Source organism: Carettochelys insculpta, chromosome 18 (genome assembly GCF_033958435.1).
Source record: "Carettochelys insculpta isolate YL-2023 chromosome 18, ASM3395843v1, whole genome shotgun sequence".
NCBI classification, from domain to species: domain Eukaryota; kingdom Metazoa; phylum Chordata; order Testudines; family Carettochelyidae; genus Carettochelys; species Carettochelys insculpta.
The window spans coordinates 28,848,345-28,863,005 of NC_134154.1; the positions used below are offsets into that span (position 1 = coordinate 28,848,345).

At 46.1% G+C, this 14,661-nt stretch overlaps 1 protein-coding gene across 2 annotated transcripts in view; it reads right to left on the bottom strand.

The window, feature by feature from the left end:
- SSH1 (slingshot protein phosphatase 1) overlaps positions 1-14,661 on the bottom strand; it is a 56,211-nt gene that overhangs the window by 7,500 nt on the left and 34,050 nt on the right. For both annotated transcript variants that reach the window (XM_075012791.1, XM_075012793.1), the window contains 10 exons: positions 13,991-14,112; positions 11,565-11,633; positions 10,935-11,000; positions 9,452-9,646; positions 9,097-9,190; positions 8,005-8,133; positions 4,425-4,471; positions 3,867-4,013; positions 1,673-1,873; positions 71-668 (listed from right to left, as the gene is read on the bottom strand). In XM_075012791.1, the coding sequence (XP_074868892.1) occupies positions 71-668; positions 1,673-1,873; positions 3,867-4,013; positions 4,425-4,471; positions 8,005-8,133; positions 9,097-9,190; positions 9,452-9,646; positions 10,935-11,000; positions 11,565-11,633; positions 13,991-14,112 (1,668 nt within the window). The remainder of the gene's footprint in view (positions 1-70; positions 669-1,672; positions 1,874-3,866; positions 4,014-4,424; positions 4,472-8,004; positions 8,134-9,096; positions 9,191-9,451; positions 9,647-10,934; positions 11,001-11,564; positions 11,634-13,990; positions 14,113-14,661) is intronic.

A 14,661-nucleotide genomic window follows, 5' to 3' on the forward strand; every position in this document is an offset into this window, starting at 1 on the left:
ACGTGGCGAGTTGTCTCAGGCACACGGAGCTGGATGTTACTAATCAGCTACGTTTCACACCCATACACACCTCAAACTCCTCTGGGCAGCTCCTCTTGCTGTTGTTGTTATTCAAGTTCTCTCTGTTCAGTAAGTTCTCCTCCTTGTGCACAGACAAGCGCCGCTTCCATCTCTCCATGGGGTTTTCCTCCCTGATGCTGTCCTTCCCTGGATCTGCATGGCTGGGCACACTCCTCCCCTTTGACACGCTGGGCTCCAACATCTTCAGCTCTGCCAATGGTTCCACCTTCTCCTTGGCCTTCATTGGCTCCACCACAGCTTCAGGAGGGGCTTGGGGAGGTGCACCCACCAGCACACTGGCCTGCTCCGAAAGCACATCTTGCTCCAGATCCTCTACCTGGAAAAATATTTCCCTGTCACTAGGCAGCTTGTTCTCCAGCAGGGAGTCGGACAGGCGCCGGAAGCAGTAGTGAAACCCCTCGGCCTCTGTATTGGCTCTGTTGTCCAAGTACATGGACTGTGAAGGTGCCTCTAGGTCAGCTAGGCGGTTCTCTAGATCGATATCTAAACTATCGAGCAGGAAGTCACTGGGCCCTGTAGAACCATCTGCATTCTGGGGTATGTTGCTCTCTGCTTGTTGCTTCCACAGCTTGTTATGACGCTGCTTGCTAGGGAGCAAAAATAAAAGGCATGAATTACTACGATCACATGCTCACAAGCTGTCCTATGTGAATACATCACCATGCCCTGCCCCACACAAGCCACGCCTCTCAAAACCCTTGGAGGAAACATGCAATCCCAGCAGATCACCCACTGCAGAGGACAGTGGCAACACAGGAGGAGCTGGATGTATGAAGGAGTCAGGCTGTGGTCTGAACACAGGGAACAAATGGCCAGGTCATTACGCAAAATTCAAGGGAAGAAAAACAACAGCAAACCAAAGTCCTCAAGAATCAGTTAGCAGTGACTAAATGGCACTGACCCCCATCCGTCGTTAGCTGTGATGGCTGCGGTGGAAATGAATGCCATGTAAACATAATGAAGACACAGAGAGAGACGCCCAGGAGTTACACATCGATTGAAAGCCTCCGGATCAAGTGCGCACAAGACATCTATCAGAGTCATGGGAGTTCAACTTCAAAAAAATGCTGAGCAACAACCAACTAAGGACCAAATCAGATTGTCCTCGCTCAGGCAAAGACTCCTCTGATTTTCAGACTTTGTTCTATGCAATGTTTCCAGCCCCAGGAACTCAGACGGCCCCGGGAATAGGAGCCTAGCCACCCAATGAGCTCTCGCTGGGTTCTATACCCCTTACTGGGAGACTGAGCCCCTGGAGTGGGCAGAAGATCACCACTCATGCCTCTCCGCAGAAGCACAGTGGCCCCCTGATGTGTTGCACGTCCACAGCTGTGTCAGCCCTGCTTCTTGTACCAGCCCTAGCTCTGATTCACCACGAAACGCTTACCCCAAACTGCATTTCCTGACCATTTTACCCAAAAATTGCTTTCCCGTTTCCCAACCAGCTCTCTGATCGTTTTAAACTTGTTTTCCCTATACAGGCGCGCACGCAACTGCAAATTGCTAATCCTGCTTTGAGAGCTATCTGAGTCTGCAAAAGGCTCTTTCGGTCTCCTTCCAAGTCACCTTCTCATTCCACCTACCACCTTACCTTGCATCTAAAATCCCCTCATATTCCAACAGCTGTTTCATGAAGCCTGCATTTGGTCTTGCAATGCTGCGTTTTTGCTTCACGTAATTATAGGCTTTTTCCAAGGACCAGCCAAACTCCTTCATCGCATAAGCTATAACCGTAGACGCAGACCGGCTCACGCCCATTTTGCAGTGTACCAGACACTTGGAGTGATTTTTTCTAGTGAAGAGAGCAAAAAATAAGCAAAACTATACCTTAAATCCTACTGTTTATTGAGTTTTGCTGTCGGAGCTTTATGTGGTGCATAGATGGACATTTGTTCTGGGCAAGGTAATGGCACAGCTTTGGGGGAGTTAATTGTTTTGGGTTAAATGGGCCAAGAAAATAAACTTTCCAGGAAAGTTGGGGTTTGGAGAAGTGTGACACCCCCGAAGCACTCTGCTGTTTCAGACACTACCCAAAGCTGTCTTTGCCTTCATGTCCCTGTCTTTGGAGATGTGAACCTAGCACACCTCCAGATCACCACTCACTGCACATTAGGGCACCTCTGTCACCTGTGCCAGGATAGAGCATGTGGATGAAAACCAGAGCAGGAAATCTCACAAATAAAGAGGCTTCCTCTGAAAGTCTGCTGCAATCTGAACAGCAAGTCACAGGGACAGGAGCCCAGTGGGACCTGGCGAGAAGGCCCCTGGGTCAGGCCCCAAGCTTCAAAGGTGGAGAAGACAAAACTGATTGATGGCTCACATAGAGGAAGAAACACCATTAGACATCTCAACACCTGTCACATCAGCTGGCAGAACGGGGCCACCAACCACTCAGGGATGAGCCCTCCCCAGCTTCAGATGCAGCCCCTCACCTTTTCAGCCTGCTATCATTCACGGTATTGTGGCTGATGGAAAAAGTCAAAATCAACTGCTAGTTACACTCCTGCAATCCTAAGAATTTGGTGGTAACTTAGGGCAGGATTTGGCTGACTAATGAGAGGCCAAACTAATCAGGTGTCATTGTCCAGCTGCCTCAGGCAGATTTGAATAGAGAAAAGCCCATCAAGCTACAAGCGTCATGTGCCAAAGCAGGAAAACTTGTGTGTTGAGACCCCAGCAGAATAGGAGTGGCTCATGTCATTAACTGTTGCCACTGTTCTGCTTATTCTACTGCAGACAAAATTCAAAGATTTCAAAATGTTCTCCTCAATCATGAGGAGTCTTGTGGGCTCTTGCCATCATTTAGGGCACCAGATGAAAATGCAAACAAAATGTATCATCAAAGTGGCAGCTGTGCCAGTCTGCAGCTTCACACATAAACAGTCCTGTGGCACCTTAGAGACTAACACATTTATTAGGTCATGAGCTTTGGGGGGTGGGGGGGTGAAACACTTTCTCAGATGTATGGATTAGAAAAACACAGTCCAGGACTTGTATAACAGGTGTGGGGGAGAGTGCAAGGAAGGAAAAAAAGGGTTACCTGTCACTAGCAGGACCAGTTAATGAAGCAAATTAAGTAGGATGTGCCTCGTTCCTGTGAAAATCAAGTGTTAGTCTCTAAGGTGCCACAGGACTGCTTGCTATTAGAACCTCGTCGTGTTACAGGAAACAAACATTCTGTTCACTAAAAATGGGGGAAACAAAAAAGTAAGTTGAACAAGGCGCCGAAAATGAAATCTCAGCTGTGGCTGGCTCTGAAGGGGTTAATGATTCACCACCGACAGGGAACAGACAGGAGATTTCAGCACTCCAGGGGCCTACCCAAACTCCCTTTTCAAAGGCTTCTGAGAGAGCCGGGATCCCAGAAACCTCTTCATCGCCTCACAAAGTGCCCAGCAATTAAGCAGCAAGGGCAGAGCTACTTAACTGATGTGGCAGTAAAGGCACTGAATGAGTTATTGTGCCAAACCAAGGGACACTGAGCTGGGACCGAGAAGGAGCTGAGGGCAATTGGGTGCTGAGGACAGAGTCAAAGCCAGACCAGCCTGAAGCCGGAAGCTTCCAGTGACTGACAGTGGGGATTTACTTCCCTCCTGAAATGCTAGTACCCAGCACCACCCTTACAACTGCCTCCACCCCAGTGAGAGAGCTCCCTTGCCCCCTGCTGGAGGAAGCATCTCAGCGCCACCTGCCAACTTGCCCTCGCTCCACAGATTCTGACCATGGGTTCTCACGCCAACCTCAGCTGCCCCCATGCATTGGCTCGCTCCTCTCCATCCACTTACTTGGCTTTGTTAATGAAATGATAGGCCTCGTTCCAGTGAGCCAGGAGGTCTGTGGTCTCCTCGTCGTACACCCGGATATTATGATACGCAAACAGGCCAGGGAAAAAATTATCAATCTCCCTGGTAACATTTAAAATGTAGTAGACACTGCAGGATGTGAAGGAAAACAAAGGGGCAGAGTTTCATTATCACAGCCCTGGGAGAAGAACTAGAATTCGTGCAATAAACCACGTACCAACCCAGTGTAACACGGGTGCTCTGACTGCATGGGATGATCAGCAGCCCCAAACCTGTGCCTTCTGCTTCTGAGTATATCAGCTGGAGTTCAACATGCAGAGGGCTCACAGAATCAAGCCCCGGAGCCCCTCTGTCTCCACAGGCCAGTAATTATCATTATTCCAGGTAAACTTCACTGCCCCTGTGCCCTATCCACTCAAGTACAGCCTGAAAGTACCAGCTTTCACGTCACAAGACACCTGAGCACGCTGAGTGATTTGAGGGTTTAAGAGTCTATCAGGGGACAGAAGACATCAAGCAGCAGGAAGGTCCAGTACTCACCCTGAGCCTTGCAGCTCTTCCAGGTTGGAGGCGTTCCACTCAGAGCCCTAGGACACAAGTCACACACATGCACAGTAAGCCTTGGTTCTGTGGGGCACTGTACGTACATCCACTGCCCAAACACCATGCTCTGTGGAATCTGGGAAATATTTTCTCAGGAGCACAAAACTGAAACATAGGCAGTTGTTCCTAAAAAGAATACCAGAGGGTCCCAGGGTCCTGCCTAACGATGCAGAGCTATTCTGCAGACTCAGCCCAGCAACCAGGCCAGACTGGTCCCATTAGGTCCAACCCAAAGGTATAAAGGTTGAGCTTTTCTCTGCAGCAAGAGAGAATTAGCAGGAGGACAGAGGGTCACTGCAGAGAGAAACCCAAGGAAAAGTTAAAATCAGGAGAAAGCTCAAGCTGAGGTTTTATTATTTATATTATAGAGCACATAGAGGCCCCAAACAAAATGGAAGCACCGCTATACTAACGCTGCACAGAAAAAGTGCCTGCCCTGAACAGCCTACAATCACAGACTCACAGAAATGAGGCCTAGAAGGGACCTCAAGAGGTCACCCAGACCATCTTCCTGCACTGAGACAAGACCAAGGTAATCTACATCGTCCCTGACGGGTGTCTCTTACTGCCTAATGGTTCTTGACCTGATCTTTGCTTCAGGAAGATGTTAGGCTAATTCATATTTGAACAGGAAAGAGCGAAAATCAACATCACTGAAAGGCACCTGGCGTAATGCACAGAATAATGAGCTATATGCATCTTGGGACAAACAAAGGGAACTGCAAAGAAGCAAAAACAAATTAAAATTGTAGCTTTGGGAGGATTTGGGAGAGGGCACGTGTCCATGGAGCTAACAGTGCTGACTTATTACAAGTACAGGCTGAACCTCTCTAGTTCTGTACTCACTCGTCCGGCATGATTTTAATTAGCTGGATATTAACTTATCACAGGTGCGGCCAAGTTTCCTATGGTCCCGTAAAGTTTGTTTACAGCCACCAGTCCTGGCTCTCAGTGTTTTGTGCTGTTATTTAGCTGTAATTTATCCCCAAATGTCTTCTCAGAGCCCAGTAAGTGGTGGAAGTGTTCGCAATGTGCTAGAAAATATTGACCTCCCATCGTCTGGCAAATTCTCTTGTCCAGCAGCGGTCAAGTCCTTAGCGGGCTGGACTAGAGAGACAGCTAACACTTCGCAGAACACGAAACACAGGAAGCAGCTGGAATAGCATCAGATCTAATCTTGGGTGTAGGTGTGTGTGTAAGAGAAGAGAGGTGGATAAACAAGGCATGTGCCTGACCCACGGTCAGTACATCAGGAGGAGAGGCTGTTGAAAACTGGACCATTACTTTCTGCTTGCAGTCTGTTCCACCAACTACCTCCTTCAGCTGTATTTTCCATGTGCCTTAGGAGTATGATAATATGACAACCCTATGTACCTTCTTATTACAGAGTCACAGAGGGGTAGCCATGTTAATCTGTATCTTCACAAAAAAGAAATGCAGCCTTGTAGCACTTTAAAGACTAACACAATGATTTATTAAGTGATGACCTTTCGTGGGACAGACCCACTTCTTCAGCTCTGGAAATCCGGTGGGAACATTCCAAGAGTACAAAGTATTTTTAAGTAGGATTTCAATGCAGAAGGCTCATGAAAAAAATGATCCTGGAAAGGGGCCTGAAAGGGAAAGAAGATGGGACAGAGGACATGAAGGGTGCCCAGGCTGCCAGTTTGGATCCCATTTGGACTGGCAGTGAGCAGCACCGGATCTGTGCTGAGTTAGTCAGTGTCAGGGCGGCTCTCAGCATATTACAGAACACACCACAAATGAGCAGTCCCAGTTTTCAGTAACAAATATAAATTGCACAGGAAAACCATTGAGACACCCGGCAAAATAAAGTGGCCCTCCCACTAGCACAGCCGAGTCTCCAGCTATGTGAGTGGGTGGGTGAGATAGCCCTGCGAAGCCACTGGAGAGTTTACTGAGGAGGTACCCCCACATCACATTGCTTGGAGAATTAAGAGGTTTTAAAACACTCCCTGATTCAGCCTGGCCTATTAACGTTGCCTCTGAGTGTCTCATGGAAAAGATGACACTGACAAAAAATACAGAACTACATTCGTTTCAATAAAATCTTTGTTCTGGGTGGCAACTTTCAGTTTTGCCTGGAGTACCATCTAGTGGCAAGATATTACAGGAGATGGATCCTCACTCAGGCTGTTCAAAGGCTGAAAGAGCAACTATCACTTCAAACAGATTATTTACATAAAGCCAGCCATTGGATAGGCACTTTGAGGCTACGTCTACACAGCCAAGTTATTTCGGAACAACAGCCGTTATTTCAAAATAACTTCGCAAGCATCTACACTATGCACACGCAATTTCAAAATGAATTTGAAATAGCAGATGAGTTATTTTGAATTTTGTAAACCTCGTTGCAGCCTGACTGTCTTAATATATTACTATTAATAAGCAGTCTTGTGGCAATTCAGAGACTAACAAATTTATTAGGTCATGAGTTTTAGTGAGTAAAACCCACTTTTTCATCTAAAGAAGTGGGTTTCACCCAAGAAAGCTCATTGACCTAATAAATCTACTAGTCTCTATGGTGCCTCAGGACTGCTTATTATTTGTGAAGCTAAAGACTAACACAGTGACCCCTCTGAGACTTTCAGCACATTATTGTTACCTTGGATTTAGCAAGGATACACACAGGGCAAATAACTGGTGAACTTGACCAGTGTGACCTAGGTCCTTAGCCCATCTTAAAGAAAAATGACTCCTATTCCTGGAAATAGTAAATACATCCATGAACAAAGAGGAGCACAAACATCAGGGCCGGGACACCTTTCATTACAATGACTCAGCTTCCAAACCGGGCAACAGGTTAATGTGCACGTGGCGAAAGTCACGGCAGTGGGACTAAATGATGAAAAGTGAAAGACAACGTACTTCCTCAGTGCAGCCTCCAGGACATGGAGAACAGCTATTTTCCCGCGTACTGTATCAACCCCAGCAACCTCTTATTTATTTATTTTTGCATTAGAATAAGAAGTTCCTGTCCTCACACCACAGCCCCTGCCAATTATCTATAACTCCGAAAGCAAAATGCCATTCAGCCAAGTCACCCTCCTGCTGAGAAGCAGGCCCTAATCAAACACTCCCCACCTTGGTCTTCAGTTTGAGGAGGCAGACAGACAAAGAGCCCCTCAGAACATGCCACAACGTATGGGATCTGCCACCATGCCATAACCATGATGTGTTCTGCTCTGGAGCCGAGAGGGCCAGGAGAAGATCATTGATGGAGCACATTCTCAGGAAGGCCCCCTGTCCGTCCTTCTTGCCAGCCCATCAGTGTGGCCCCGGGAGAAGTCTCAGTTAGCAGAAAGGGATGCTGAGGTATAAGCCTTTGGGAGCAACATGGGCAGAGATGACTCAGCCTCAGACTGTGTCACCAGCTGTTTTTTCTCCCTATTGCAGCCTTTTCACCATGTGCAGCTTGCCTTGAGCCCAGTGACTGCTTGTGTTTAACTAACGCCCCCTTCTCATGCCCAGCGCAGCTTATGACTTTGTGATTTACCAGATACAGATGATCAAAAATCAGAGACGGCTTGTCCATCTGCCCCAGGATAAGCAGCATTTCATTGTCTATAAATTCTTTGAATTCTTTCAAGTTACAATTCATCTGTTTCTCCAGCTCATTTCGTATCTGTGGGGCAGAAGATGACAAAGTATGCCGCTTAGGCAATGATAGCATACCACACTGATGGTGGGCTTTTTAGGATGATTGTCCATTTTTAAAAGAAGAGTGACTATAAACTACATATATTCATGAGACTGAGAGAGAGAGAGCGAGCGAGAGAGCGCACAATCCGTAGAAGGGTTCATAAATGCTTTCCGAGACAAATAACAAAAATAACCTCAGTTACAGAGGCCTCCAACTCAGGCTTTGTAAATAAACCTTCATGCAAATCCCGAGCAAAACACAAAACCTGTTCAGGTATTTTGCACAATGAGGTATTCCCTGAATGGCTGAACACCCAGCACTGCTCTAGCAGTGAAGAAACAAGAAGTAAAAAAGGGCAGCAGCATTGTGAAAGCGGAATTAGATCTTTTTAAATTCTCTCATTTTTAGGTAGCAGGTCAGAACCACTTTTAAGGTGGATACATTTTCCCTCTTTACCACTTCCCTTTAAAAGCCAAACCTCCCCTAGCTTTCCCCATTACAACGCTGAAGGTGAGCGACTCTACTCAAACAGAAGAATTTAAGCCTTCTTGAGCCAGCCTAAGAAGAAATCAATTTGCATTACCACTGCACAAAGCTCCAGGCAAACCACACTCATGGTGCATTGTGTATCAATTTCCAGATCTTATACCTTGGGCTTCTTTAGCACCTCCCATCTGAGTATTTCAATTACTTAATGTAAAGGATTCTAAAAGCCCACAGCGAGGTTGATGATATCCTCATTTTACAGATGGGAAAACTGAGGGGCAGAGAACAGAAGATTTATCCAAGGATACAGACAGAATTGTGTAAGCACAAGTAGAAATCTACATCCTGAGGGTCCTAACTCCCAGCCCGCCCTGACCCTTACCCAGTGTGACCTCCCATCCTCTGGACAAAAACACGAACCTAATGGGTACAAGCCTGCAAAGGGTAGATTTCGCTTACTTCCTTGGAGGTCACATTTTCCAGGTCTTTGCTCATCATGATACTTCGGAGTTTGGCTTTAATGAAGCGCTCTGTTCTTTCCCCCTCAGTCGGCCTACAAAGAAAAATTAAAGGAACTATCCAGACAAGCATTGCACAGGGGTAGAAGGCCTCAGCAATGCTCTCTGTGTCATAATACTCTTACGCGCAGAAGGGATGGGAAGGATTCAAGTTAATTAACCTTACGCTGACTACAGAGGAAAACTTTACAAAACTACACATGGACTGTAAGGAGATGGGACTACCAGGGAAGCAAAAGGGAAAGCGTGAACAGAGTGAAGTGAGAACAAGATTCAAAACGAAACTCAGAACTGACTTGTCAACAAATAATGCCGGAGAGTCGGGGCGTGTCGACTCCAGGTCCTGCATCGTGTTCCACTCGTTGATGCAGCTCTGATCCGAACTGATGCAGCTTTCATAGTACGTGGCCCAGACCAAGGCCATTCCACCTGGGAAGTAGTTGTACCTCCGGGCAACCTCGCAGGCTTTATGGAGGATCTGCAAGGCAGACCTGCAAGTTTCACAAGCAAAGAAGGGGAGAAGCTGAACATCCCTGGGAGGGAGAAGCGTATATGCAAAGCAGGCCCCTGCAGATTTCCAATGGAGACTTATTTTCAGTGCTGTGTGTCACAGTTTGGTTTCTTCACAGCAGAAGGTTTGCTTTTTCCATGCTCTGACAGAGCTGTCACAAACACTAAACAGCTGGGTTTGGACGCCCTCTTGAGACTAACCACTCAACAAAGGACAAAATTCACCCCATACAAGAGACCGGCATAAAGCCTACACGCCATTTTTGTCCCACCAGGACTTACTTGTTAGCTCATTTAAGAACCCTAACCAAAATAATAAGAATGTGGACACTTCAAACTGCCTCTAAGGAGTCGAAAGACAAGTTCAGTAGCGTTCCTAGTCCCTGACACACACCAAGAGTGGAGCCTAGATTGGTTATTTGTTTCTGCAAATTACAGCATTTAACTTTCAAAAAAAATCCTTCAATTCTGAAGATGTTATTACACTGAACACATTAACCACATCTGAAGCTGCTCACCAAAGAGCATCGTTTTAAAATGGCACTAACAAGGGGTTTGTTTGTTCATGTAGCAAATAATCCCTAAAATGACATCTTTTTCCATATCCACATTGCTTCCCTATTAAATGATACAAGTGCTCACATTTCATAAACTCCAGCAGTGCCAGCATAATGTATGTGCTAAAATATGTGCAATCTATTACGTATCAGGATAAGTCTCTTAAAAATCAACCCATTAAAGGCAATCTGTGGTCAGAGTAGTCAGGGAGTTCATGGTTTTCAGATATTCCCATTCTGCTGTTTGGAGATTTCTGTATGTGGGTGGGTGTGATTAGAAAAGCTCAGCCAAAATAATCAGAAACTGCAAAGCGAAACCCTGGGCTGCATGGAAAGTTATGCCCTCTTCAGCTAGTTAACAAAAACTCATGGAGAGTCAGTCTGAGGTCTGCAGCCTAAGCAACTCCATTTTCAAACCAGTTCTCATCTCAGGCATGTAATTTCCCTCGCTGCTTACAGCTGAGAGTGTCTAGTTGCTCTGAACAGAAGCATGTGCTTTATGATTTTGACTAGCACACTCGTTGCTCCTTTCAGCATTCTTACCTGCCGGGACAACCAGCTTTCTAGAAAAAAATTTTTTACTAAAATTACTCAGCAACAGCTCGGTAAAATCTAAACGTCGACCTTTCTTCTTCTTCTCTTTTTTTTTTCTTCCCCCAAAAAGCACTCGTGATTGATCATTATTTTTGGGCTAAATCTACAAAATACGTACCACATAGCCTGCACGGAAACTGGTTTGAAGATATGCATCTTCCCAGCAGTGCTCACACTAAATCCGCTAAGAGGAAGAGAAGAAAAAGTTATACAGTGCTATCTCTCGCATTAGATGCTCCATTTAGCAAGCCACCACTGTTCTGCTAAGTTGGTACCCATGGCACCAAGTGAAACAAGTCAAAGGCACTGCAATAGGTTGGGCTGGCATAGACAGTTTGCCAGAATCACAAAGGGGACTTGATGCAACCTGATGATCTCACATGGCTCTTAATGTCATTGGTGAACAAAATGTCCAGGGAAAAAAAAATCTGTCCAAGTGTACTGCAATGCATAAATATCGCGTATCCATTTGCTTTAAGAAAATCGCTAATAAGATCTAACATTCTATCAGACGGCACTAGGGTAGCAGTACGTAAAAATAAACCATCAGTGAAATGGACTGAGAAGAAGGAACCTACATTTTAACTCTCCTTCACTTTAAGAATGAGAGAGACTCTTAAAAGAGGCCTCTCACTGGGCGGAATAAACCCGTAACAGCAGCCTCAGGGCTCTAATCAGAACTTTTAGGTCTTGTTCTCTTGAAATTCAAATTCATCCTTCGAGGCATTAAAATGTTATTTCACCATACCCGTCTCCATCGAGATGTATCTTGGTATCGCTCCACAGGCGCAGGACCATCCCGATAGTGCAGCTTTTACTACCATGGAAAAGGAGAAAGAGACAGCACTCAGTGCTGCTGTTGTAAGGAGTTCAAAGGCAGGACACCCTAAGGTTACTTTCCACAATTAACTCCCAGTTGATTCTGGATGCTGTTTATCTCCATTTAAAAACCTCACCTCCCACCCTGGCAACTCTCACTGCAACACTGAAGTTCACGTACACAATGTATAATCGCACAGCCACTCACGAAAAGCTACAGGGCTGCTCCGAGGCCGGCATGCTCTTCTTCAGCGATGGAGTCACCCCTTTTCCAAAGCTGCAGCTACCAACTGCATCTCTTCCCCTCTCTCGCCAGGAGGCTATCATGGATCCTATCATAGGCCACCTTTGAGCTTTACTGCATCTTCCACACAGACAGCCCCAAAGAGGAATGATTCCCTCAGCAAATGGCACGTGGTCTCCAGCCCACCAAACACCTGTGTGTCCAGTTATCTGGACACCGAGAGCTCTGACCCACCAGTGCTAAGCATAAAATCAGGGTACAAAGGACCCTAAAGGGCAGTTTGTGGGGTTTTCACTCAGTCATTTTGCCTGGAAGAGGCATGAAGGGGTCTTGCAAGTTTACCTAACCCAAAAGAGCACGTCACTGTGAGAGAAAAAATCTGTCAAAAACAACTAGACCAAGCTATAGCCTAGATGCTTTAACTAGTAAACAATTAAGCTGCCAAAATATTGAACTTTAAAGGAAATTTGATGCACGCAGCAGCCAGTCTGTGAAGAATTCAAAATGATTTTTTCAGATCATAACCATGGATACAACCGATCAAGGCAGCCAACAGGTTAGCTTCAATGCACATGCGGACAATGCCCACTTCAGATCTCCACGGAAAACATGTATCAACGGGAATCGGTACGAAAGCCCCATTCAAATAACTCAGAATGGTGACAGCCAAGGACACTTATTCCACCCTCAACTCAGGAGCCAGGGCTGCTGGGGAAAACTGTCATGACTTTTTGACTCTGTTTTTTGCTGAAATGTTTTCACTAATCTAATCTACAAAGACATAACCGCCTTAGTCCTTCCTGCACTACCGCCACATGAAACACCCAGGTTCTTCCATGATGACAGTCATACCCTAGCTGCAGGGCTTCTTCCTAGATATTACCAACATATTCAATACCCTCTTGGCACTGTCTTCTGCCAATTCCCCCATGGCCTTCCTCACTTTCTCTTCCCTCCCTCGGATACCCAGTTCAGTGCTTGCTAAGCCTGGCTTCCGACCATCTTTTCTACCCATGCTGCTCTCTCAGCTCCCTTACTCTTGCAGGGATCGCTGTCCTTGAAAAGAACATCCAACCCAGCATTCAGGGCTGCTCTGGGATATGTGCCAGGACTATTTCCCAGGTCAGCCCCCTGTTTTGTACCAGTAACCACTAGCAAACATGATTTCAAAACTAGTCCATCTTCATTCTGGACAAGATGCAGCAAACATTCTGGGCTTTCCCTAAGGCAGACTAATGGTCCACTCTGTCTCCGCCACCTCAATGATCAATAGCAGCAGGAAAAGTGGCAAGTGAGAAGGAACTTCACAGCCAGGCACAGCCAGTGCATTTACTATCAATGGGAACATTTTCCTTCTACATGTTATATTAGTAGATGTACTCCCTCCTAACACATATCTACCCTTTTCATTCACAGTACAGAAAAACCACTCTGTTTTTTTAAAAGACAAGGGAAAACATTAACACCCCCCCACTCCCGCATTTTGGCTACACCTTAGAGTAAAGTGTCCTCACTCTTCACCACATACTCTGCTTGTGTCCTTGAGGCAAGTAATGATTTCTCTGCCTCTATTTCGTCATCTATAAAACTGGTGAACATGAGGATTCTGAGGATTACATAGTATTTTATGAGGCTTTGGAAACATTAAACCAACTGTTATCACGAGATGGGTCCGTATCCCAGATGGAGCAAAGAACTGAAATGTGAAAAAAGGTAGCCATAAAACCCTAATCTCTCATCTATTCTTTGCAGGAGCGCTATGCTACATAGAAATTCATGCAGGTCCATCATTGTCCATCTCTGGGAAATTAACAACATACTGGGCATTACTGAAAGAGCGTCCTCCAATTTTGCAGCTCTAAGTAACTGCAGACATGGTGGGGGTGGGGGGGGGCTTAGACATTTCGCTACTTTAATGGGCTGCAGAGCAGTCACATGCCTCAGTGCTATCAAACGACTGTGCATACAGTACTTTGCCCTGAGCTGTCTGCAGTGCAGCAATGTAACAAAAGACTCGAAGGCCTTTCCAAGATCCTTCATCTTTACAGGAATCAGGCAGAGAGAGTGTACTGCTGAAACTCCGTGACAGGTGAGAAATCTGCCAGACTTACCTCTCCTTGCTGGAAAAGTCCACTCCTAATAAAATGTTTTCTTCTGTGTCTTGTCGCCCACTGCTATACACGACCACCATGTACCTGACTCGGTCTGTCCACGCGCTTTCCAAGCGCACGGCCTAAAAGAGGGCAACACAGCTCTGCAAAACTGCTACCAATGATCACGATTACCATTACTGCTAGAGTTCACTATTTGTATTGCAGTCAGGCCTGAAGGCCCCAATCAGCCTGGGACTGCAGGGCTTTCGCTGCTGCACAAACATACAGGAAGCCCCGGTCCATCCTCTCTTTGCACACACTTAACTGCTAGTTTAACCAATGTCTATAGAAGGGAGGGAAGGGGACCGTTTCTTTGCTTAGATTACATGTCCCCCTTCTCTGAAACTTGTTATACAATGAAGCCCAAAGGGAAAATACATTGGAATTAAAAAAAAAAAAGATGAAGTAGGAAAGCTGATAAATATTCCAATCTTGCCCTGGACTGGGGTCTAGGAAGATAATAAGAGGGCTCTTCCACCGTGTTCCTTGCAAGCTAAGCACTTGGGCAGCCACCCACGAGAGATTCAGGTGCTGCCCAGCTGATTAGCAGAGCATGCACAGTCGGCAGCCTGTGTTTCTGTGGATGGGGCACATCCGCGCATGCCTCTGTGAGCATAACAACATTTATT